Source organism: Parasteatoda tepidariorum, chromosome 12 (assembly GCF_982258835.1).
Source record: "Parasteatoda tepidariorum strain Cologne lab strain chromosome 12, Ptep-v5.0, whole genome shotgun sequence".
NCBI lineage: Eukaryota > Metazoa > Arthropoda > Arachnida > Araneae > Theridiidae > Parasteatoda > Parasteatoda tepidariorum.
In genome coordinates, this window is record NC_141766.1 from 15,615,937 (window position 1) to 15,643,412 (window position 27,476).

The window sequence follows — 27,476 nt, forward strand, 5'->3', positions numbered from 1 at the left end:
TTAATAAATGTTCTTTAAAATAATTCTAGGCTGCAATATTCTTGGACAGTTACAAAGGCCGGGAATACTGGTGTGGAGGAGCTCTAGTTGGGACATGGTACATTTTAACCGCGGCTCATTGTCTTTCTGACCAAAGAGGAAGAAGGTCTGTAATATTTCCTTTATTGTACATTATAATTGCTGCTCATTGTCTTTTTGATCAAGAGGAATAGATATTAGTATTATTTTAATTTTCCACTGCTTGAATTTCCACTATTGTAGTATGTATTTTTTAAATGCAGTTCATTGATTTTTTGATCAAAGAGAAAGTAAGCTTTATAGTGCTTATACGATCTCTCATTGTACCAAAAAGGAAGAAGGCTTGTAATATTTCCTTTATTGTTCATTATAATTGCTGCTCATTGTCTTTTTGATCAAGAGGAATAGATATTAGTATTATTTTAATTTTCCACTGCTTGAATTTCCACTATTGTAGTATGTATTTTTTAAATGCAGTTCATTGATTTTTTGATCAAAGAGAAAGTAAGCTTTATAGTGCTTATACGATCTCTCATTGTACCAAAAAGGAAGAAGGTTTGTAATATTTCCTTTATTGTACATTATAATTGCTGCTCATTGTCTTTTTGATCTAGAGGAATAGATATTAGTATTATTTTAATTTTCCACTGCTTGAATTTCCACTATTGTAGTATGTATTTTTTAAATGCAGTTCATTGATTTTTTGATCAAAGAGAAAGTAAGCTTTATAGTGCTTATACGATCTCTCATTGTACCAAAAAGGAAGAAGGTTTGTAATATTTCCTTTATTGTACATTATAATTGCTGCTCATTGTCTTTTTGATCAAGAGGAATATATATTAGTATTATTTTAATTTTCCACTGCTTGAATTTCCGCTATTGTAGTACGTATTTTTTTAAATGCAGTTCATAGATTTTTTGACCTAAGAGAAAGTAGGCTTTATAGTGCTTGTACGATCTCTCATTGTAAGTTTTAATAGCAGCTTATTGTTTTTTTTTTTGATAAAAAAAGGATATTAGCATTGTAATTCTGAAACTTTAACTTCTTGAATTTCTGCTGTTATATGTTAAATGCAGTTTATTGCCTTTTAAACCTAAAAGGAAAGTTTGTTCGGGGATAATAAAATTTCTCTTGTTGTAAGTTCCATTTAGCCTATAATGAGTAACAGAAGTTCATTGTTTTTCTTGTTTAAAGAGGAAGGCCATTAGTATTGCATTTTTTAAACTTCGACTGTTAGAATTTTCGCTAGTGCAGTATGCACAATTTTAATGTGGTTCATTACTATGAAGGAAGTTTGTTTTATAATAATAAAAGGTACAAGCCGACGTCGACGTTAAAATTCCTAAGAAATTAACTTCATTTCTTTTATTATAATTATTTTTCTGAGAATTTGAAGGTTTGCCATTATTTTTTTTATTATCGTATTATTTGCGAGTGTTGACTTTTATTGTCATTAACATGAACTTTTTTTCTTCTTAATACTATGTTTATACAGTGTTATTATTTTTACTGTTAAAATTTCTACCATGGTACATTTTATGTGTGATTTTAATCAAAGTGGAAGAAGGTTTTAAGGATAATGTTCATGAATTATTTGAATGTTAGTAATTCAGAAATATCATTTAACAGGTACAGAAAAGAACAGCTTACAGTACGATTAGGAGATCATCATTTGTTCAAGACAGATGATTTTATGAAGCCCATTGAGTTTAAAGTTGCTGAAACTTTACCCCACCCTGATTTTTCCAGAAGTGGGTTTTATAATGATATAGCTCTCTTAAAATTAAGAAAACCAGTTACTTATTCTGAATTCATCAGTCCAGTATGCTTACCTACTGTCGGATTGAAAGCAAATTCCTTAGTTGGATATATGGGAACAGTCACTGGATGGGGTACATTATCTTATGGTAAGCTTTTACATTATCAGTTCACTTTATTTACATAGATCAGAGATGACTAGCCTTCTTTTATTAGTGTGCCAGTTAAATTACGGTTTATTGCTTTCAGCTGTCCAGTTTGCCAATTGTAAATTTATAAGCATCTTATTGAAAAAAAAATTCTTTGAAGTGAGAAACTGTGATAAATCATGTTTAAAATACATATCTTGAATTTGTTTTTGGAATTTATGCATTTTTTCAATAGTTCAATCAGACGTAGGCTCAAAATTGCTTAAATATGATGAATTAAATATGAGATAAGTTATATTTTAAATAATTGTTAAAATACTCATTTGAGAAATATTTTCGTTATCACTCTTAATTATAAATATTTGTAAAAATAATTTTCATAAGATCAAAACATCCATTTCATATAACCTATATTACCTAACTTTTTAACGATCCAGGGTATCAGTTCAGTTAATTTTTCGGGCTACCTCAAAATTTTACTCTACTCTAATTCCGAATCCTATTTACAATATTGGCATTTTCGATACAAAGTGGAAGTCCATAGTAGTAACCACTGAAAACGTAATCGAAAAACCACAGATTTATGAACGACATAGCGCAAAGGAATTACTTAAATGCGAGTTTCGGAATTCACGTGTAGTAATAATATCGTTTTTCAAATATTGAGGATTTAAATAGGCATGTGGAGTCCGTAGCAATCAATCACTGAGAAAGGGACCAAGAAACCACATTAATTTATAATTAAACTACTTGAGACAGTAAAAAAGTGATAACTCAAATACGCATCTGAAATTTATGTGTCGTAATAATATCGTATTAAAAAAAATACTAAAACCCCAAAATCTTTAGACAAAATTTTTTTCTGTTAATCTAACGCGTATTTGCGTTAAACAGAGAAAAAGAATCCAGGAAAACCATCCATGGTTAGCCCGACGATAAGAGAACTTTAACCATACTGGCTGGAAATTGACTTTATTGAGGTAATGAATAAGAAACTCACTTTTTAGTAAATATTTAAAATTACCATAATTAGCTTTATCCTCAAAAAGACAGCGAGAATTAATATTACAATGTAACTGAAACATTTTTGAGGTAAGAGATATAAAGTACACCCTTGTGCAAATTAATTGAAACAAACTCAATAAATTCAGAAAACTAATAGAAAATGCTATTTTATTTAAATTTATGCAAACTCAAAAATTTTTAGTACATAATATGATCTCCACGACACTTTATTAACATTTGGAGACGATTCGGCATGGATTCCACTAATTTTTTACAGTCATTTATAATATTTGTGTCCTTGTACCACACACGCCGTGATTAGTTTCTCCATAGTTGTACAGTCCATATTTAAGAGGCGATTCTTGCATATGGCCCAGAGATTCTCAATTGGGTTGATATCCGGAGAGTTCCCTGGCCACTCCAATGTCTCAATTTGATTCTCAGACATGAATTTCTTGACAATTTTGGACGTATGGCAAAGAGCTAAATCCTGTTGAAAAATCCCTGTTCCATCAGGGTATCGTTTCTTCAACTCTGGAACAACTTTTTTATCCAGAATAGTAATGTACTGCTCAGAACGCATCATACCGTCAATAGGCTGCAAAGGTCCAACCCCATTGTAACCGAAACAACCCCAAAACATCTTCTTTAAAAAACACGAAAAAAAAAGTTTGTTTCAATTAATTTGCACAAGGGTGTAGCTTAAGGAATAAAGAGTTAAAAATAATTTTTTTTTATTTAACTTAGTTACGACAGGGAATTACTGAGTTATACATTTGTATTGAATTAAAAAAATAGTTAGCCGTTTCATTGATTGTTAAGAAGATTATAAAATATTTATAATTGTAAAATTTGATTAAGGAAAATTAAAAAATTAAGTTTATAAAATTAGCGAAATTTTGAAAGCGAGGAAATATGTAATGCCTATAATGGCATCAATATTGCTTTTACTCATTTGCTGGAAGAAAATTTAGTAAGAGTAATATACATACATCGTATTTTTCTACAGTTACCTTGGAATTTTTATTGTTTTCTTGGAATTTTTATTGTATTTTATTATTCTTTACAGACATGTTCCTTAGCATTTCTCTGTTCCTAAGGTGTTCCTTTCTTTTTCTGTTCCTAAGGTGTAAGGTGTTCCTTTACTTAGGGTTTTCCTGGATTAAATTCTTCTCAAGAGTAAAATATGTCGTGCCCGAGACAGTTATTTCAGCTCGAATTATTAAGAAACTGAGGAATTTCGGAAACTACAATAATTTTTATGAATAGTTTTAAGGTTACTGTCAATCTAAATAGAGCCGTGACGGCTCAAGGGATAGAGCGTTCACCTTTCAATGAGGCGAACCGGGTTCGAATCCCAGTCGACACGAATTTCGCATCCGACTTGCACCGACCACAGTGCTAACATGAAATATCCTCAGTGGTAGACGGTTCATGGGTTTGAGTCCCCTTGCTATCAGGCTAACCGTGGAAGGTTCTCGTGGTCTTCCTTTCCATGTAACGCAAATGCGGGTTAGCTCCACCAAAAAGTCTTCCACGAAGGCAAATTTCTACCACTACTCGATCCAGGAGTTCCCTTGTCTTCTGTATTGGGTTCAAAATTACAAGGTTATGGAGTTGAACATTAGTAGTTGCAAACCCATTAAATTGGGTCGGCTGTTGAACGACGGTTATAAAATTATAAAATATCAATCTAAATAGAGCCGTGATGGCTCAGGGGATAGAGTGTTCGGCTTCCATGGAATTTTAAGTTGGCTAAGTAGTAGTAGTAGTAGTAGTAGAAAGGGGCACCGAATTTTAAATGCTAAATGCATATTTTAAATAAGTATTAGAATAAATGTGTATCAGAAGTAGACATTATTAATTAAGCATTGCAGTAATAGATTGAAAGGTATTTTCATAGTAGTCGAAATAATTTAAAATATTTTCATTCAATCTAAAATGTTTACCATAGGTGGCACTGGCAGTGGTTCATTACAGCAAGTCACCATGCCCATATGGGATAATGCAGACTGTAATCGAAGATATTTTCAACCTATAACCAAAGGATTTTTATGTGCAGGTTTTTTTGAAGGTGGAAAAGATGCTTGTCAGGTAATTATTCATTTTTATATTAATTTATTATTTATTGTAATTATTCAGAACTCAAAACTAGAAGGGTCTTCCAGACTGGTAAAAGACCATTCCAAAAGATTTTCAAACTCAACTCATTTAAAAGAAATTACAAAGATTGAACAATTCAGGAAAATAAGGAATATCATATAAAAATAAATAATTTAAATAGGTTAAAGAATTTAAAATTATTTAATAGTTTGTTTTAAAGTCTTAACTTTCTTGTGCTATATTAAATAATATTTAATTCTATTGGTCACCTTCATTCAGTTTATTCCAGTTTTTTCAGTTTACTGGAAGAAATCCATCTCAAAGTGATACTTTTGATACATTAGGAAAATCTCCTAACACATTTCATTTGTAAATATGGATTTTAAATTGAAAATAAATTGAAATAATTTTTTTTATAATTTAATTTTTAAAACTTGTTTAATTGAAATGCATTATTAATAGCTTAGTTGAATATTTCTAAAGAGCTAAATATTTCTTTAAATGAATACTCAAATTAAATTGCATGTTTTTTAGAATTCACATTTTATGGTGCGTTCTGTAATTTAACATTGGTCATCATTTGCATAAAACGGATGTGATTAAAAGTAAGTTACGCTAAAAATTGCTCATTTACTTCAAAAAGAAAACTTATCATATTTAAGAAATTTTCGCCACAGATGTTAAAATGCTAGAACAATCTGACGCAATCTATCACTGAAATTTCCTGCTTTTTTTGTGATGATATATTTGTTTGACAGGGAGACTCTGGTAGTCCTATGGTGATACCTGATAGAACAAGACATTGGACTGTGATTGGAGTTGTATCATTTGGAAGTAAGTGTGCTCAGGCTGGATACCCTGGAGTTTACACAAGAGTCACGGAATATTTAGATTGGATTGATGAAAATATGCAATAAATATTTAAAACAATTTACTTAGTCTATTTTATCACTACCAATAAACGGCATCGAACCTCACTACGAGGGTTGCTATTTATATTTCTGGCCTAATAATGAAAAAACAAACATGTAGGATCGAAATTGGTTTTATTGTTTTTCAAAATATTCTCCATGATGATCAATACACTTTTCCATGCGTTTGAACCAATTTTCAAAGCCCTTTTTCCAGTCCGATTGAGGTAAGTCCAAAACATGCGTTTTAAATGCATCAACCGCTTCTTCGGGGGTCGAAAATCGTTGTCCACGTAATTTATTTTTTATGTGTGGGAATAAGAAGTCATTGGGTGCCAAATCAGGGCTGTACGGCGGATGACCCATCAGTTCGATCTTTCGCTCCGTCAGAAATGCCTTTGTTTGAGCCGATGTGTGAGAGCTCGCATTCTCATGATGAAGAATGATTCGCCTGTACATCTGCTTTTTTCGAATTTCTCCGATGACTTCTGACAAACAAATGGTCGTGTACCATTCAGAATTGACCGTCCTGCGTTGCTCTAACGCCACTGTTGTCACATGACCGTTAATGCCGAAGAAACAGGCAATCATTTGTTTCGATGTGCTTCTTCCTCGAACAACTTTTGTTGGTTTTGCCTCGTCTGGGAAGACCCATACAGTTGATTGCTGTTTTGTTTCCAGCTCATATGCATAGATCCATGATTCGTCACCTGTGTAGATGTTATACACAGCCTTTGATGTACCTTGACCGTATCTTTCCAACATTTCCTTGCACCAATCGACACGAGCTTTTTTTTGAGCGTTTGTCAGATTATGCGGGATCCAAAGCGAACAAATTTTTCTTACGCTAAAATGTTCATGCAATATTTTATTGATGCTAGTCATACTAATGTCCAAAGACGCCTTTATCTCACGGTATGTCACATGACGATCTTGCTTTATCAGTTCACGCACAGCATCGATCTTTTCTGGCACAACAACGGATTTTGGACGACCTGCACGGGGTTCGTCCTGTATCGAACATCGACCACGATTAAATTCGTTATACCAATTTTTTTACAGTGCTGTAGGATGGCGCTTTATCGCTGAATAAAGAATTAAGTTCATCAAAGCACTCTTGTCTTGACAATCCACGTCGAAAGTTATGAAAAATAATGGCACGAAAATGTTCACGATTCAATTCCATTTTTTGAAAGAGAAGAACTTTTCAATTTACTGTCAACAACACAAATGAAGCTATAATGGTAAATCGTCTGCTGAATTTATGTTTAAAAATATCAAACTTTCGATTAAAATCGTCTGCGGTCGCCTAGCAACACTTACTGTTGCCAAGGCCAGAAATATAAATAGCAACCCTCGTATGAGCAAACTTTTTTGAGAATAAATCTCCCACGGTTAGCTTGACAGCAATTAATTCAAATGAGTATATTTGTATCAGCCCAGTTATGAATCAATATTGTTGATTCACTTGTCTAAGTTTCGTTTATTTATTGGCTATCGAAATGGGCTACATGTGTCGTAGAGCAGAACTCTCTACCTATGGCAACACTTCGCCTGCTTTCACCAGTAGCGCGTGGAAAGTCATAGGAGAAGGAAGTACGTCAGTTTCTCTCTTGATTTTCAAATAGATTAAAAATTTTCGAGTTAGGAAAGTATATGGAATTGAAAACTACATTGAACATAGTTTTAAATGAAAGCGTTGTGAAAATTTAAAAAAAATATTTGTGACAATTAAATACGAAAAATATTAAGAAGAAGTGAAATATCGTAGTACATTTCTATACAACTGAAAAGAGGGAGATTCTATGTAAAATTTTAATTATCAGGTGATACTATACAGCATCATTGTTTCTACGCTTCTGAAACCGGTTTGCACTTGTTTATGCTCGCGTGTCAATTAGTTAACATTGTAATGTAATACGTTAAAAGTAAATATAAATAAGAAGTATATAAAAAATCACCCGAAATAAAACCTATTACATGCATGTTTAAATATAAAAGTATTGAATACAAACTCGTGCGGAACATGCAATTATTAAAACACTACAGTCTGTCTATGAATTTGATATAATTATTATAATATACTTATAAAATACCTGATATAATAAATATTCTATATTTATGTAATATGTCGTTTAATTTATCCAATTGCCGAATTTCTATTATGTATCCTATAATTTTACTAATTGATGCACGAACGTAAACAAGTAAAAACCGGTTTCAGTCGCGTAAAAGCAAAAAAGATGTATAGTATCATATGATAATTAAGATTTTACATGGAATCTTATAGTGCGTCTAATAATTTGGCCATGGACTGTAAGTGGTATTTAAATATAGAAATTCTTACAATGTGAACTTACCACCGCTATTATAAATTTATAGAACCTATGTCAATTCTTTGTTGTTGTTGTTCATTTACGTCGCACTAGAGCTGCACAATGGGCTATTGGCGACGGTCTGGGAAACATCCCTGAGGATGATCCGAAGACATGCCATCACAATTTTGATCCTCTGCGGAGGGGATGGCACCACAGCTTCGGTAGCCCGACGACCTGCACGCGAAGTCGAGCACTTTACGGTAGAACAGTTTAACGAGGACCAATACCGCACACCCTCGGTCCCTACGCAAGCTGATCCAAGTGGTCACCCACCCGCACACTGACCGCAGCCAGTGATGCTTGACTTCGGTGATCTGCTGGGAACCGTGTCTTAACGATCAGTCCACTGCGGGACATGTCAATTCTTTAATGAGAACTAATTATTTTTTTTTCAATAAAATTGTCTTTTATGCAAATGAGTAATATAACGAATTTATTTGAATTCATTGGTGAACTCTTTTAAAAAGGAATACTCAAAAAAGAAGTTTGAAGATGAAATCAAATGTTACATCTGTTTTCTTAAAAACGCATTTTTGAGAATTTCCTGTTTTTAATAAATGTATGATTCGCTCGAAAGGTTTCAGAGATATGACGAAATACACAATAAGTGAAATTAACTTTCGACCGCTCTCCTGGCTAGACTATCGGGAGCCTATTTTTTAGATTGCGTCTGCACCCCCCTCACATTTTAGAGGTCTAAAAAATGGATGTTTATTCATAGTTTCTTATTTTTAAAATACAGTCTGCACAAATTGATGAGTTTATTTGATGTTTTGCACCATTAAGATTAGCACTTCATTTGTGAAAGTGGTCATTAAAACAGAAGTTATTCAGGGAGAAACAATTCTGCTCTATATCAACATAACGTGAAAAAAACGGACCTACAATTTTTGATTCAATGATTGAATAAGTTATAGGACTCTTATCTTGATGGTTCGAGGTCGTAATATCAAAAATGCTAATTAGTGCGGATGATATATTAAGTTACGAAATTAGACACAAAAATGGCTGAATAAATATACTTTTTTTTAATGGGTTCTGTTTTCTGACCTCCTAACCTAAATATAGGAGGCAGTCGCAATCTGGGAAATATGGTCCCCATAGTTTAGACGGGAGAGGGGTTCAAAATTTGGACCCATTTAATGTTTATTTTGCTATATATATATATATATAATTGAAAGGTATACATTATAAAAAGTCATTTTACAAAATTTGAAAGAAATCGGTTCTATAGTTCCTGAGAAATCTAATTTTAACTATAGACTTTTTAAAAAAAATTTATTTCTGAAGAAATATTCAACCGATTTAGCTCCACTTTCGTATTTTGCCATGTAAAATTATATACTTTAAAATGATGTAAACAAATATATACCTTACAATTCAAAATTTTTTCAACTATTAAGTATAATAAAAAATATTAAATGAAATTTATTTTTGCTCTAGATTACTTTTGGAAAAACGAATTTCAAAACTGTGTGAACGAACTTTAAAATGTTTATTCTGAGAAAGTATATTTCTGTGTCAGATTTCGTGTCTTAAAATATCGTGAGCACTAATTAACATATTTAAGGTCATGCCATCGAACCATTAGTCCTAGTAAGTGAAAATCAAAAGTTTTTTTAGAGGGGGTTGTTTTTGTTCACTGTACACTTTTTTACTCTTTATTACTGCCTCATTGACAAAGACATTTTTTTTTTATTACAGGAAAATCTTTAGTTTAAAATGGGGAATATGTTTAATCAGTTTTTAAACTTTCGTCTTTTTTCTGCGAAATGACAATCACTTCAAAATATTTCTGTATTTTACTAAAACAGTCTCATTTTCTCACTTTAAACAAGTCTATTGATAATTTTTTTCTAGTTGATTCATATGCATCTTTGATGAACATTTGTTCAGAGTTCACTAAAATAGAAGCAATAGCAGAAAATTGTTAAAAAAATCCAAACACTGCTTAATATATGTTTATTAAAAGAAATACATTAGAATAAAAAATTTTAAAAGTATGTTTTGATAAAATAGTTTGATTAAATTGCGTGTTGTTTAATCCAATCCATGTAAGTAGTTACTCTAGTGAAAACGGATGGAAATTTCGTATTACAACCACGTCTTCCCCAAGATACAATTCCAATTACTTTCCAACGATTTTCATCATCCAAAAGCATAAGGGGACCTCCAGAATCTCCCTGAAAATTTATTATAAACATTAATATAGAAGAAAAACGCGATCATATTGAAGTAAATCGTGATCATATTGAAGTAAAGGTACTTAAGTAAATAAAATTAAACAGCGCTTGAACAGTTTAACAGTTTGTGCGACAAAAATTTAATATCTGTATCAAATGTAGTTAGAAAGTTAATCTCAAGAGATACTTTAAATACGCCATGGTTAAGTAATACGAGTAACAATCAGATTGGCTGAGAGTCAAAAATTTTTGAACTTAGTATGTAATAATTGACAATGTATCTCAAAATTTAATGTATTTTTCTTTTGCATTCAAAGTATCTATTATATGCAAAAAATATTGTTAAGTAATTAATTCTTTTGCTAAAAAAATAGGCTTTAAAAACTAAGATAGTTATAACTGGCCTTTTTAGGAAGTTAATACTATTTTACAAGGTGTTACGCAAAGACCGCTGTTGATGTACATTTTTAGAACTTTTATCAAAAGTGAAGACAAAAGTCTGCACATTGCATTTAGTTAATAGAATAAAAGTTACCGAAATCTTAAAAATCACAGTTGAAGATTGGTGTTCGAAACATCAGAACTTCCTGGAATTCCAAAGCTAACAAGAGTTAAGATGGTTCTTAGAAACACCTTTAAGTTTAAACAGGGTATCAAACACGCTGATATTCTGTATGTCAGATAAATGTGTTTTAAAACATTAGCTTTCTTGTTAAGAATAGTAAAAAACATTGCGAACAAACTAGAAGCTCCTAGCAGCAAAATTAAGCAGCGATCCTTAAAAAAAAAAAGTAGTTTTGATATTGGAATAAAATTAATCACAAATTTCTTCATTAGCTTTCAATTTCAAATTTAAAACGAAACACAGGTTTTACCATATTTCGAAACCAATAAAGACGAAACCAATGATTTCGCATCTATCGAAATATTTATTTCGGTGCGTGGTGAAAAGAAATCCTACTTTTGCTATAACTTTTTCAACTTCTTAAGGACAGATAAAAAATTGGACGCTGATATCCTGGAAATAATTTTAAAGTTGCTTTACTTAAAATTATAACAAAAATAGCTCACGTTACAAGCACTTTTATCTTTGGAAGGAGCTGAAGTACAAATCAATGATTCTGGTATGGGCAAACCGTGAGTCTGTGCACATTCTTCATTTGTCACAACAGGAAATTCGACTTCCTGTAAAACATCACTTGTAAAGGGTGAAACACCTAAAATAAAGTTATTACAATCTTGTAAACATTGAGAACCTAAACAATAAAAATAATCTAATTAAAATGATCCTACTTGTATACTTATGAAAGTAATCAAAACGTAAATAAAATAGGGATTATTGTATGTCCTTCAATAAATTTTAAAAAAAAAAATAGTCTTATTTCTGAAAAAATTCATTATGATGTATCCATTATTTAAGGAAGAATATACAATTATTTAAATTAGATATTTTTAAAAATTTTGCTCAAATGTTTTTCAATATACGACTGCCTCCGAATTCAATAAACGTTTATTTTTTAGAATGCATATAGACGCCCCTGGTTTACAACTCATTTATTTCAGAAATGAAATTTCATAACAGTTAGAATTTATATCAAACTCTGCTTATTTTAATTCTAGGCTGATATCTTCTGATACAAAGAAATTAAAAAAAAAAAACTTGTTTGAGTACCGAAGGAAAACTTTGTTATCTGAACTAATTAGCCTAAAAGTATCTCTTGAACATAAAAAATCTGTATTCAAAAAATTTCACTAGAAATAAGTTTGGCAAGAAAAGTTTTCACTTTAATCACTATATCAAGGAATGATTTTTAAATATTTCATAATCCTAGGTAGTAATTTTTCAAGCATAAAATTAGATCATAATCATTATCATAATTAGATCAGTGCTGAGATTAACTCACTATATTCATTCTCTTTACAGAAGAGAGTTGGCTTATTGGGAGAACTAAATCAAACAGTATAAAGAATTTAACAGCAATTATAAAAATAAATTATTCCGTCACGTGTTCAAATTATTTGAGAAGTTCCATAAGCGTCATAGAAATACTTTTTTTTTAAAGAAAAAAAGACATTTCCAAAGATGTATGTGTCGTATGTTAATTGAATAATCTGGATTTGCGTCATTTTGCAATGCACCTAGCTCAGGAGAAAAATCTTGAATAATCAGCTTGGCACTTTATAGATTTATTACGGTGAGAACTTTTGGTTAGTTATATAACCGGTGTTCAACAGCCAACTTATTTTCGCTTTTGCGACTATTAACATTTAACTCAGTTGTCTTGTGATTGCGAACGCAAACTAGAACACTAGGCATCAAATATTCGGATAAACTAGCCTTTTTGATGGAACTAATCCGTTTTTGTTTTACACAAAGAAAAAAAAAAACCACGAAAATTTCCCATCGTTAGCTCGACGGTAAAGAGATTCTATCACAGATCAGTTTTATTTCTGAGTCAGTGCTAGCAAAATTCTATTGACTAGCCATCGCTGATATGCTTATTGTAAATAGCCTTAAAGGTTTATTGCTAAGAAAATTCATTCTAAGAAATTTGTCTTACGTTTTCACGTTAAAGACATGTAGACTGATAGTAATAAGCCTGAAAGTCAGATTCGAATATACAGGCTATTTTCTTAATTAACCTTGCTCATTACAAACTGCTGGAGATGCTCGGTAAAGCGCCAGATTTTCCAGGGGATAGATCCTCCCACTGAGGGGATCCGGGTTCGAATTCCGCACCCAGCTCGCACCGCTTACAGTGCTGACGTGAAATATCCTAAGTGTACGGATCATGGGTTAGAGTCCCCTTGTCATCAGACTAACAATGGGAGGTTATCTTGGTTTCTTCTCCTAATGTAACACAAATGCGGGTTAGTTCCATCAAAAAAGGCCTCCACAAAGGTAAAATTTCTCCCAATACTTGAACTTGGAGTACCCTTGTCTTCTGGATTGGGTTCAAAATCACAAGCATACGGAGTTAAACATTAGTAGTCGTAAACCCATAAATTGGGTTGGCTTTTCAGCAAAGGTTATAAAATAAAGTATTATTGTAATAAATTAAGAAAAATTCTTAAGACTGATAGTTATTTTTCATCGATAAATTAAATTTATGAAACAACGAATAAATTGTTTGTTAATTTGCATCGATAAAGTACAAAAGATATGAATTAAGTAAAATTACAGAAAAAATTTAATATAAGTTTATAAATAATTCATAAAATAGATTATATAAGTTAATAAAACAGTTTTAAGATTAAAACATTTAAAATTTCTACGCTATAAGTAGTAGACGACTGAAAACCTTATCGTGAAAGACAATTTTGATTTAAAATGATACTTCAAAAATGCTCAAATCTAACCCTGCAGGGTACTGCATAATCACTGTCCTAATATATTTTTAGAATACTTGTCAAAATTTAAGTAAAAACACATTAAGGGTTACAAATTAATCTTTAAACCAAGAAACAAAAACGCTATCTGTCGAATGATTGGTGAATAAAGTGGTTCGAAATACAAGGTTGATACAACAACCTCCTGGAAGAGAGACAGCAAGAATCACTTTACTAGTGCGAAGGAATGAACATGAAGTGGATAGTAAGAATGTTACAACGTTCGGACTACTAAGGATCGGATTTCCAGTTTAAGGTAACTCATGTTTCTAAGAAGTGTTAGTAGATTAAAGAAACTCGTGTGTTTCTAATTATCACCTCTATTTCCTTTATCAGAAATAGTTTGTTAGCTTTTGTTTTTGTATATCCTAGCTCTACAACACTTCATTTTTGAAGATATATGTATGATACTGAAGACATTGTTTGTAATATATACCCAGCCTTTGTCGAGGACAAAATATGCGTTTAAAAATCATCCATATATAAATTTATTTTAAAGTCAAATCCAATTTTCGCAGCATTTCAAATCAAATTCATTAATAAAATTTTGAAATATACATTTAAATCTATACTAGATGAAATAAATTTTTAATTTTGATAAAGCTGATCAAATTTTTTCTTTCAATATTTAAATTGATCTATAAAAACGTCAACTATGAATTTTCAGCGCACTGAAAGGACTTGCACAATTTACTTAAGAGGAAGCTACACCATGTACGACTTTTTCATGGCAAATCCTGCTTAGACTACAGTGGCATTTTAAAATTTAATTCACAGAGAAAAAGAGTTCAGGTAAGCAGCGTAAATCATGAAATTTCAGTCCTGAAAATTTGATTTCAAGATATTCAGATGCAAACAACTAGAACTCCCTTTTTCCATATTGAATTGAAATTACTTATGTTATGTGAAACAGAATTCAACTCAAAGGGTTTCTCTCTAGTCCTCTTAAGATGCCATACGGCGGAAGAAAATTGTTTTCACATTATCTTTCTCCTTCAGACAAATCTAAAGTCATAAAGCTTCATTAACAGGAAAAGAAAATTCTGCAAGATATTAAAATGCAAACAAATTATTAAAAGAGAACTTCTCCGTAGCGCAATCCTAAGTTTATCATCCCATAATTTATTTACCATTGCATATTTTAAAATATTCTTTTCAGAATTTGAAACTTCATGGCTAGATTAGTCTGAACTCATTTTTTTCTACACTTTAAATTAGTAATAAAAGAGAAGGAGAATTCGAGACGAAACTTTTCTACCGCCGTATGGCGTCCTTTTAAACCGTTCAGGGACAATTTTGCACTCAATTTATTCACTTACCTCCTTGAAGACGTCCCCAACCTGCCAAAGTTGCAATTCTTCCAGTGTAGTTTTTAGTTGGATCCGGAAAACAAACTGTTTGTGTAAATTCATTAAATGCAACAGGCTTTTGTATCTTCAACAAAGCTATATCATTTCTCAGTGTAAAACGATTGTATTGACCATGTCTTTTGATTTCTACAACTTTATAATCTTCACCTTTATCACTTCTCAAATCAAAGTCTCCTAATCTAGCTATTATTTCATTCTTTTTCACTCTAAAAGTAGAAACGAATTAAATTGTAAAAAACACTCTGAACAACTTTAAATCTAATGATAGTATTTTCTAGTACAAGGAGTCAATATTAATGGATTGAGAAATGGTGGTTCATACAAAACACGTGTCTCAAATAATGCTAAATGACAAAACCATAAATGTAGAATGCAGAAATTTACGCTTGCCAGTGGGTTTTCTTGACGGGGAATCAACGACTAATTCAGAAAATTTTTCTAGATTCTGATTCCGGAATTCATAAGCCCCTGCTCGAAAATGTCTTACGTGATTTGGGGTGCTTCCCTATTATTACCTGTTCAGAAGAAATAGTTCATAATAGAAAAGTGCCCCTAGCGGTGTATGATGACATTTCAGGACTTTGGTTTCAATACCATTTTAATCCAGTTACTTTAACACTAGATTGCCTAAGTAAGTCATTTTGACTGCTTTTAATTTCAATTAGAAGAACAATGATGTATATTATGACACAATTTCTTAGAATTTTGTACAACACATAATTTTTTTATAGTTAATATTTACTAATAATTTGTTATATAACTGTAAATATTTAAAATATTAAACATTAATTTTAAACAAATTTCCTTACACATTGTTTATTTCTTTACAATCCAGTCATTTTGACTGCTTTTGGGCAATATAGGTATATACTAAGTTTCAGTCTTCCTAGTGTTAACTTCTCTAGAAGCTTGTTGCGACCTCCTATTATTTATAACGCTTTTAAAATTGTACATTTCGTAAAAAAAAATAAGACTAGAAATATTATTTAAAAAAAAACTAGATCTCAGAGGAACAGATTGCAGATTTGAAATTCCCACATTCGAATCAAGTATTTGTACTAATGCACAGTTTTTCCCCCTGCGTTATCTTTTGATTCCTAAATTCCAATTGGGTCACGAAATTGCATTTTACAATTCAGTAGATATTACCATGAAGAGGAAATAATTCGTTAATGAAAATTAAACATCTATGATTAAAAGTATATTTGGATGTTTAACTCTTCTTTAGGCTGCTTAAACAGCTTAATTGCCTGATATGAGAATTGCCTGATATGATTCCGATATGAGAAAAGATATCGGAAAAATATTTTTAGTCTGATTACGTAATATAGTTCGTTCTTATACCCTTAATTTCCCTAAAAATAAGATTGTGACTTCGTATGATTAAATACATGGGATTGATTTAAATTGTCTTTTCTTACCCACTGTACATACAGCGTGTTTCAAAAATATAGCAACGATCTTTCAAGGGTAAACATGAGAATGTCGCAGGCGCATAGAAACGTAAGATCGGAATTATCATCGTACGCGTGTATCATCTGCTGGAGAGTTTGAACTTCGTTCGCTAATCTTGATTTCTTTCCGTGGGGAGCCCTCCAAGCTATTGCGTATCACGAGCCTGCCAACTCACAAGTTATAACACTTTTCAACATTTTTGGCGGTGGGGAAAGCATGACCAGGTATGCAAACCTGTTTAAAATTTTCCCAGCACTTTCAAATAGTCAGGTTTTTTACATACCACAGAAAAATTTAAATGTCGCGGCAGTCAATATTAATTCAAATGTTTAAAAAATCTCAAAAATTGCTACTACTTTAAATATTTGAAGAAAATCTCCTGCCAGGAAGTTGGAAGGTCAGTTATGGACTGAAAGATTAGTCTGCGCTACAGTTGAAGAATCGACTGACTCCGTTCTCGTCAACTAATCATGACGAGTAACAATTTCTTCCCAATTTGTTCTAATTATCCATTCTTTTGTATTCTCTCAATTGTCACTTCTTCCTGATGGCCATGGATTTCTTTGTCGCTACATATTTAAGACAGCCTGTACTATGAACTTACCCAAATGTGCAGTGCGCAGCAGTCAGTACGTAGCGATCGTTGATAAGGACACCTCCACAGTAAAATTTCTTATTATTGATTAAAGCAACCTGCAAAAATTAAATATTAAATGTAACATGGTTTTCAAAAACATTACATGAAAAATTTTGGTTAAACAATTCTTGCAGCAAAAACAGATGACAAGGCATAAAGCTTTTCACTCCAGATTCTTGGATTAAGTTAAAAGTGTTTATGAGAGATGGCGCTGGACATAGTAAACCTATAAATTTAGGAAAAATAGTTTAAAATAGCAGTGGTGGATATTTCAAAAACAATGTGAGAGGTGATTTTCATTCAGAACAAATTTTCGAAAAGTTGTGATGTTCCTTCACTTTTTTTCATTTACTACCAGCAGAATCCTTCTAAGAAGAAATTTTTGAGCTTAAATTAGGAACTTTGAGAGGAAAAAGTTGCCTTATCACATAAATTTGCTATAGTAATTCTGTTCTATAACCTAAACTGTTTTCGTGTTATAAATTTTTTAAGTACCACTAGGGTAATTTAGAACATGCAATGAAATGAAATAATCTTACCATCCAGGGCCAAGCTTTGTTGTTTGCATCTGAACCACCAACTATTCTTGTATTGGTGCCAACTCCACATTCTTAGAAAGAAAAAAAAGTTAAGGATATTAGAGTATGTTCTGCTCAGTTATTGCGCTTCTCTACGGAACAGATCATACATACATACTACATGAAAACGCTCCAATAATTTAAGGGATTATGAACTCTTTAAAAATTTCTCTTAATTCGGTATACGTGGTGTGACTATTAAACAACGAGACTGATGCTTCTATGGAAAAACTATGCACCTGTCAAACGCAACAAACCAACAACAGTAGTGTAAAGTTTTTTTTTGTGAGCCTCCCGTGTGTGTAAAGAATTTAGTTGTGCCCTTCGTTTGCAAAAAGCTTTGTTTTGTCGGTAGAAACTCGAAGTGTAGTAGTAGTGAAATTTCAAATAAAACTTGGGAAATGTGTTACTGAAACTTATTAAAAAAGTGTATAGCAGTGAATTTATTTTTCACTTAAGCGTCTTTAAGATAGCTGAGAAGACGTTGAGGATTAATCAAGTCACACTTCCACATCTAAAACGGATGAGAAATCGGTCATCCGATTCGATCTGGCCAATGGTGTGATTGCTGAAACTGTAGGAATTTATAAAGAATGCGTAAAGACGAGTTGTCCATAAGCAAGCTCATTCAACAGTCTGTCAAGACGTTTTCAGACAATTATAAAATCCTTGTGTCTGATTATCCTTTTAATCGCCTGACTTTGCTCTATATGATATCTTTATTACCCCAAGATCAAATCGGAATTCAAAAGATTTCATTCCAATTTTCAAAATCAAGCTTTCAGTCCAATTCAGTCCAATGGGAAAAAAAAAGGTGCTGCGTCATGGAAGAGAAGACTTCTTCCAGTACTGTTTCGACCATTGAAGCGTTGTAGGGATAGAGTGTATATTGAAGGTGATTAAAAAATGAACGAATTTAAAATGTGTTTTGCAGCAACAATCTCGTGATTAAATGGCCACCGTTCTTACATAATATATATAGTATATATAAAGTGAAATATAATCAGGTATGAAAAGTTAACGTGTATTAACTGTATTAAGGTTTTTTAGTGATTCTCGCTTTATTCAATATCATAAAGCGCAAATTTCCTTCAATATTGTATGCTCGCAGAACGAGTTTTATTTATGTCGAAGTTGAAGACTTTCTTAACTACAGATTAATTTTACAAAGCGTAGTACCTCAAATCAATAATCTGAGGTCATTTCTTAGAGTCTCTTTGCCGTCAGGCTTACCATGGGAGGTTTTCTCCATGTAACGCAAATGCGGGTTAGTTTTATCAAAAAGCCCTCCACGAAGGCAAATTTCTCCCAATACTTGATCCAGGAGTTCCCTTGTCTTTTGGATTGGGTTCAAAATTACAAGGCTAAGGAGTTGAACATTAGCAGTCGTAAACCCAAACAGTTGGGTCGGCTATTAACAGTTATCAAATAAAAGTTTCAGCTCTTAGAAAATAATTTCATGTTAAGAGGAATTCATCTCAGCGCTAATGGTCAAAAATAATGGGTAGGCTTACAAAGTAGGGTAAAAACGATCAAGGTGTCTCTTTTTGTTATTTAATTTTTCTAAATACCGAGAGTGAATGTAATGAAACTAGAGTTATGATTAAGCCAAGGGTGAAATGTTCTAGGTAGACTCAAGATCATGACGCCAAAATTAACCTTAAAGTAAATACGTAACGTGAAATGTCCCAAATTCGCAGTCCTCAGTATTTTGCTATTTTAAAATTTATCCATTGAACCATAAAGCATTTTTCCATATAGGGAGATCACGATATTTAAAAAAAAACTGCAAATCTGATCCAAACAACAAGTCTCAAACTGCAAATGACAAATCTACATTAACCGATAAGCATTCCATTTTTTTCACACTTCGACAAAATATAAACAAACCCTGATTGAAATAATTCTCGTGCCTAATTCACTAATCCCCTGCAAAAAGCAGAGGCAGGTAGGTACTTTATCAACATCGCACTAGAGCTACGCAATGGTCTATTGGGGACGGTTTGGGAAACATACCTGAGGATGATTCGAAGACGTGCCATCTCAACTTGGGTCCTCAGCAGAGGGAATGACTCCTCTGCTATGGTACCCCGACGACCTGCTAGTGAAGTAGAGCACTTTATGGTAGAACAGTTTAACGAGGACACCACGCACCCTCGGTCCCTTCGCAGGCTGATCAAAGTGCATCATCCACCCGATTACTGACCGCAACCAATGATGTTTGACTTCGGTGCTCTACTGGAAACAGTGCCTTTGATATTAGTTCACTGCTGGACTCGAAAAAACCGAATGCATGCAGTTATTTAAATGAACCGATTTTAGGGATAGAAATAAAAATAAAGAAAGAAAAATACTCGGAACCTAAAGCGCATATTGACTATTAATCATTAGTGAGACATTATACGAAATTATTGCTGACTTCTTCCTCCATTTAATGCTGCTGTTAAAAAATTAAAATACGTAATAAATTAAAATAATTGAAATCACTTCATTTTAATCAAGAGCTGCTAGTGTCGAAAAAGCTCGTCTCATTCACAGAATACCAAGGCCGTGAAGGGAAGATCAAGTCAACATGTACATAAAGTCATGATTCCGAAAGGGTTAAGGGGGTAATTACAGAATATTTTGAATGAATAATTAAAAAAAAAACTTACCTCCAGTAGTATTTACTTGATCATCAAACTTTTCCTGATTATCTTGCCAGTCAATAGATATTGCTTGAATAGGAAAATTTGGACAACAAACGCCAATGAATCTGCTCTCAATGATGCATACATTATTCATAAATTGTTGAAGTGAACTTAAAATACTTGGTAGAAAGCAATGTTGCACATATCTACAAACACCCGATTCATTTTTAGATGTTTGACACTCTTGAAACTTAGATTCGGAAGATGCAAGAGGATTAAATACAAAAGATTTAAAATTTGGACCAAGCATGCTTCTTACTTCATCTTGCAAAGTAAAGTGCTCTTCTGATTCAATTAAACTATCTTCATTCAAAACATTTTGATTGGCATTGTTTCTGCCCTGAAAATCTACTTTTTCATTCAGTAAAATATCTTGAGATTCTGTTGAAAGTTCTTTTTTAGTCTCTGAAACTTTAGGTTTTACTTTACAAATTTTTGAACGTTTATTCGAATTATTCTTTGGTTCCGACAATTTTTCCAAGTCCTTCTCCGGTTTTGTATCCGGTTTATTAGGATTTGGTTTCGATATTTTCTCTGCACCTTTTACAGCTTCCTGTTTATTTTTCTTATTACCTTTATAATTTGGCAAAGTTTTTTGAATATTAGGTACTTTAATATACTTTTTTTCAGCGATGTAAAACACTTCATCCATTTTTAGTTCAGAAGTTTCAAAATTGTTGCTTTGATCGACTTTTAAAGTCCTCTCTGTTACAAATTTGTTATCAGACTCTCCCAGATCTAAAACTTCACTAGGTTCAGCGAATTCTTGGGGAATAAATATCGGTTGTCCGTCTATCAAAGGTACGTAACTTCCCTTTAAAACAGAATCTGAAAAGGGAAAAAAATATTTATATATGTGTGACAAACGAAACAACGCCTGTGTGAAAAAAACCAACAAAGGCCAATAGATTTTATATTTTATTTAATAATTGCAACCGACCCAAGTTTTTGGGTTTACGACAGCTAAAGTTCACCTCCGTAGCCTTGTAATTTTGGACCCAATCCTGAAGACAAGAAAACTCCTGGATCAAGTATAGGGAGAAATTTACCTTCATAGAGGACTTTTTGATGGAACTAACCCGCATTAGCGTTACATGGAGAGGAAGACCACGAGAACCTCCCACGGTTAACCAGACGGCAAGGGGACTAACTCATGATCTGTCTACCACTAAGGATATTTTTACATCAGCACTGTGGTTGGTGCAACCCGGATGCGGAATTCGTATCGATCAGCCATTGCCGGGATCAAACCCCGGTTCACCTTATTGGAAGGCGAACGCTGTATCCCCTGACCCATCGCTGCTCTAAGGCCAATAGATGTCGCTTCCTCCGCTGTTAGAACTATTTTGATGTAAAGAAAGTTGTTGTTGTTACTTTACGTCGCACTAGAGCTGCACAATGGGCTATTGGCGACGGATGTAAAGAAAGAGTGAGTTCTACTGTTCCTGGCCTATTATTAGACGCACTATTAGATTCTACGGAAATCTTAATTATCAGGTGATACTAAACAACGTTATTGTTTTTACGCGACTGAAACCGGTTTGCACTCGTTTATGTTCGTGTATCAAGTAGTTAACATTGTAGTGCAATACGTTAAAAAAATAATAGATTAATGCAAATAGAAAGTATATAAAAAATTTCAATAAAAACCCATTACATGTGTGTTTAAATAGAAAAGTATCGCATATAAACTCGTGTAAAACATGTAATTATTAAAACCCTACAATGCGTCGAACAATTTGGTCTAATTATCATAATATAATAACTTATACCAGTGGTCCCCAACCTTTTTGTACCTAAGAGCAAATACCAGAATATCGGTCGAATGGCGGGCACCATTTAATTTTTCAAGATAAATTTATAGTTGGTAGACATAGGTAATAATACACACTACATATAGTGTACAAGAAATTTAATTTTCAAAATTAATTAAATAAAAATATAATTAGTACTAATATATTAAAAATATAATTAGTATTAATATTCTTGTGTAAAATAAAGGATTACTAAATTGCTTTCCAAACATATGAAGTATAAAAATTATTTATAAAATACAGTCAATGTGTTGTTTGGCATGGCATTTCGCTGGCCAGCGCTACACAATTGAGAGAATATGATGCTGTTTTCAAAAATGGAATTTATTACTTCAATTATATTCCAAAATTTCTCATGTGATATAAAAGTTTTGAGGATAATATCATTCTGAAGATCCACAATTTCTATCTCCAATTCATCTCGCTTTACTTGAAGAAATTCTGAAATGTATGTTGTTATAACGGTTACGTTTATTTGGTTGGTAAAAGGATTAACAAAAAAGTTATCAAAGGTTCGATGATATTAAATTGGTGAAAGCGCTTTTTAAATTGATCTTTAAGCAATTGGAGGTTGATGACAAATGTTAATAAGTCAATTTCACTGTCACCTATCATTTTTTTCATGTTTAGAAAATGCACAAGACTCATTTTCAAATGTGATATCCACAAAACAAGCTTAGCTCAGAACAAGTTTATAGCTTCTATCATTTTTGATTTATGTTTGTCCTTTCCCTGCAGCTCCAAGTTTAAATTATTTTGTTTTTCCATTATGTCCGTTATGAAAGACAAATCTGCTAGCCAAAGAGCCTCTTAGTTGTAAAAATGTTTGATTTTTGTCTGCAAGATAATTTCTTATTTCTCCAATTAAATGTAGAAATCTTTCAAGTACTTTGCCTTTACTGAACCAGCGTACTTCAGTATGTATTTGCATAGCATTTATTGGAAAAATGGAAAACTGTAATATTTTATCGTTGGGCACAAGCAGCGGGCGCACCTAGATCGATCGACGGGCGCCATGGTGCCCGCGGGCATAGGGTTGGGGACCCCTGATACAATAAATATTCTATATTTATCTAATATATCGTCTAATTTATCCTATCGTCGAATCTATTATCTATGATCTAATTCAACCAATTAATACACGAACGTAAGCAAGTGCAAATCTGTTTCAGTGGCGTAAAAAACAATGCTGTATAGTATCACCTGATAATTAAGATTTTACATAGAATCTTAGAGGTTGTCTAATAATTTGGCCAAGGACTGTATAAGCAAACCTGTGCGACTCGACTCGCGTCTACATGAGCTTTTGTTAAATATTAAAGTATCATCCTTATTGGTTTTTCCATTGTCTTAATGAATCGTCATCTTACATATAGAACTAAATTTTCATGGAGTATACAAACAGTTCTCTCTTTCAAAGATATTGCTACTCTGTTCGTAAACACTGCATCGCAGGTGATGGTGGTCCGCAACTGGTGCTAATTTACTATCCTACGGCTTTTAACGATACGCTCTTTTTTGTTGAAATTTTAAACTTGGCTGTAGTTGGTCAAAATTATAATGCAAGCTTTTATTTCTTCTCTGTTCCACCATTGCGCAAATTAAAAAAACAAAAAACAATTTTAATCCTTTGAGTGTTAGTTCTGGTTTTTCCGAAGTTTAAGATAGGAGCTTTCTCGCCTCAAGAAACCGGTTTTTTCTGTTATTGAATAGGAAAATAGTGCGTAGCAGAAAAATTTCTGCACAATTTTACCCAAGGTCTCAACGTTTGGAGGGTTAAAACAAGTGATTCTAAATAAGAATTAGAACTAATAATTATTTCAAAATGTTGAAAATGCAAATTATTTTGAAATAAAAGCATTTCGTGCAACTTTTTTTATAACATTTCATGAATTATTTTTAATTTTTATTTCTTTAAAAATATATTTCAAAAGCATTTTATGCAAAATTTATTCTAAATTTTACTCATAACTATATTTTTACAAAATTTAAAAATATTTTTAAACATTTTAGTGCATAGAGATATACTATTTTTTTATTACTTTTTAAGAACTTCGTTCATTAAGCAATGGAAGAAGAAAACTTAGATTTAAACTTATGACTCCCACTTTTAGTTTGGTCAAGAATATTGCAAATGAATGGCAGAATGAACAATTAGGTAAAAAACATTTTGAAATTCCCCTTTTAGATTTTTTTCGATGTTAATACGAAAATTTATCAATTAATCCTACCATTAATTCCGTCATCATTTTCAGTTTTAATACATTTTTGGAAAAATTGAATTTTCCCTGTATCGATTCTTTCCTTAAAGAAAAAAGGAAATTTTTTAAACTAGACATTTTGATGAAGTTATTAGAAAAAATATAATCCTGTCACAGTTTATTTCAAAAGTTTATGAAAAAAATTATATTACTTCAAAAGTTTATGAAAAAAATTGCTCCCATTTCTGAGTAAGAAATTGAACTTTTAAAACTTATTTTCATAATTACAGATGATTGGTGAATTTTTAAATCTGGACACAGCTCGAAATGCTTGATTATGAAAACAGATAGCTTAATAAGCGTCCTTTCAATCTTCAACCAAAATTTTACCGCCAAACTCGAAATTACTTGCTTACTTTTCTTTACTTATTTTAAAGCTAAGCATAATAATTACGGGGTGTAGTTCTGGACTTCGGGATTGTTGCAGCTAGATATATAACAATTGTAACATTTCAAGTGATTTCTTCTTATTTAAAACTCAACCATAAAGTGAGATTTAAAAATCTGAAGTGCAACATAATTTACTACCACTATTATAAATTTATAGGACCCGTTACAATCTTGTAAAAAAGTGTACTTTTAAAGTGCTTTATAAAAAAATAAAATTAATCGATGATATCACATTATGAATTTATTTGGTTTAAGTAGTTTATTCTTTAAAATAAGGAACACTACTTTTAAAAGCTTGAAAAACGGAATCAAATGCTTTGTTAATTTTCGTTTTCACGCATTTTGAACTGTGTCCACTTCCGTAAGCACGCGTTTTGAACTGTGTCCAGAATAAGGAGCTCACGGGCAACTAATTTATTTCTAATGGATAAGATGCAACAACTGCTACATAATGGATGGGATTGTTCACATAAAAAACCTTGTTTCATACCAATCATAGAAGACAAGGAGTAAATTATCCTGACAAATCTACTTCCACATATGGTCAAACTAATCCATAATTGCGTTATATGCTGAGGGAACTTTCCGTCCCTTAAACTACCTTACAGAATTGATTAAAAAATGCTTTCGAAAATTAAAGAATAAAAATGACATATTTCATGAAAAAACGCATGAAAAACTAGATTGATTATAATTTTGGCACTCAATATTTGTACCCATAAAAATTTATTTTCAAATAAAGTATTGCAGAAATTTGATTATTCTCCACGTATTAAAATCAAAATCGTTCTGAGGCCATTTGATTTTATAACGCGGCTGATTTTATATACCAGAATTTCTACGATCGTGGAAAGAATGTTTTAAATTTCAACTTCGGAAGGACACTAAAAGCTAAATTAACTACTATTATATTCAATTTCTGCTGACTTTACATTCGGCATTTTAGTTAAACAGGAGTAAAACTTTCAAATTTTTCAGAATGATTTTAAAACATTGACGTATTTTTTTTAGTAAAATTTGAAGTTAAAATTCAACATGGTTAAAAGGTTTATAAAATTTTTTGTATTTTTAAACGTTTCTTTCTTTTTACTGTAAAATTGATTTAAAAATATGAAGCGCTTTTCATCAAACTATTGAAGATTGATTTGCTTTTGAATCATAGATTCACTTTATTGAACGATTGAGTTAGTGAGGCAATGATTATTGAATCAGTGAGTTAGAAAGAAATTTATCAACATTCTAGCCCTGTTAATAATCATTGTTCAAGTTTGATGTTTTATCAAATTATAGTGTTAAAACCATCACCCAAATTGATTTACCTTATTCAACATTTTAATTTCATTCAAAAAATAACTTCTAAAAAACGTCTTGCTTACACCACTTTTAAAATTTACGGCATATAAGTACTGCAATTAAGTATTCGACTCAAATTTTGCATTCTTATTTATGGTCTGAAATAATTGGCTGAATAATTACTGTCTTTTCATTATTACAAACTCTTATTTTAAACTGATTATTGAGATAACTCAGCAAACCATTTTGTCAGTGGGCCACGCATTAAACACCCACACATTCCGAAATTCAGGTTTACTTGAGCTATAGTGAAAATGTTCTTTTTATGTTAAAAGTTTTAAATAACATTTAGCTAGAAATACAGCATAATTTTTCTTATATTTGCTTTTTTAAATTAACAAAGATATCTTACCCTGTGGAAAAATCAAATCCTGTTTCTTGTCGATGGATTTTGAATCTACTTTCCACAAAAAAACCGAAAAAATCACAAACACTTGGAAGAACCACATGATTTCAAATATTTATTTTGCATTGGAAGATTTTATGCTATGGAAAAAGTAAATGGAGAGAACACAGGATAAAAATTCACTGATAAAACAAAATATAAGTATTAAATGCTGAATTGTACGAGTCAATGGATGAGATTTGTGACACGAAGACAGTAGAGTGAGCCTCGAATCGTCAAAACTGTTGCTGTGAGCAAAGAGTTGAAAAAGGTTAATTTTTTTCAATGCTAGATGCCCTCCGAAGCCGAGAGGTATCCGTAGAGGTAGCGGGTTCGAATCCCACCGTAAGTCTGGATATATCTTTAAGCTGTCGTTCTTTAATTTGTGCTGTATGTTCTTCGTATACTTGAATATGATGCTGTTGTTGTAGTTCATTTACGTAGCACTAGAGTAGCACAATGGGCTATTGGCGACGGTCTGGGAAACATCCCTGAGGATGATCCGATGCCATCACAATTTTGATCCTCGGCAGAGGGGATAGCAACCCGCTTCGGCAGCCCGACGAGTTGCACGCGAAGTCAAGCACTTTACAGTAGAACAGTTTCACGAGGACCAATACCTCACACCCTCGGTCCCTACGCAGACT

The 27,476-nt window shown here is 32.2% G+C and overlaps 2 protein-coding genes across 4 annotated transcripts in view; one reads left to right on the forward strand and one right to left on the reverse strand.

The window, feature by feature from the left end:
• Positions 1 to 5,968, forward strand: part of LOC107438120 (venom protease) — a 47,167-nt gene extending 41,199 nt beyond the window's left edge. For both annotated transcript variants that reach the window (XM_087155889.1, XM_087155888.1), the window contains 4 exons: positions 30 to 145; positions 1,649 to 1,926; positions 4,886 to 5,025; positions 5,793 to 5,968. In XM_087155889.1, coding sequence (XP_087012015.1) covers positions 30 to 145; positions 1,649 to 1,926; positions 4,886 to 5,025; positions 5,793 to 5,951 — 693 coding nt within the window. In that variant the 3' untranslated portion in view covers positions 5,952 to 5,968. The remainder of the gene's footprint in view (positions 1 to 29; positions 146 to 1,648; positions 1,927 to 4,885; positions 5,026 to 5,792) is intronic.
• Positions 5,969 to 10,268: 4,300 nt separating this feature from the next.
• Positions 10,269 to 27,090, reverse strand: LOC107438130 (phenoloxidase-activating factor 3). 2 transcript variants are annotated; one of them, XM_016050320.3, is made up of 7 exons: positions 26,797 to 27,090; positions 20,591 to 21,454; positions 17,898 to 17,968; positions 17,326 to 17,414; positions 15,216 to 15,472; positions 11,578 to 11,723; positions 10,269 to 10,506 (listed from the first exon to the last, which is right to left on the reverse strand). In XM_016050320.3, exons 1-7 carry the CDS (start codon positions 26,891 to 26,893, stop codon positions 10,348 to 10,350), a joined length of 1,683 nt encoding a protein of 560 aa, XP_015905806.1. In that variant the 5' UTR covers positions 26,894 to 27,090; the 3' UTR covers positions 10,269 to 10,347. The 2 variants fall into 2 exon arrangements, with proteins under 2 accessions (XP_015905806.1, XP_071044169.1); XM_071188068.2 differs by lacking the exon at positions 11,578 to 11,723 and having other exon boundaries at positions 26,797 to 27,073.
• Between the last annotated feature and the right edge of the window lie 386 nt (positions 27,091 to 27,476).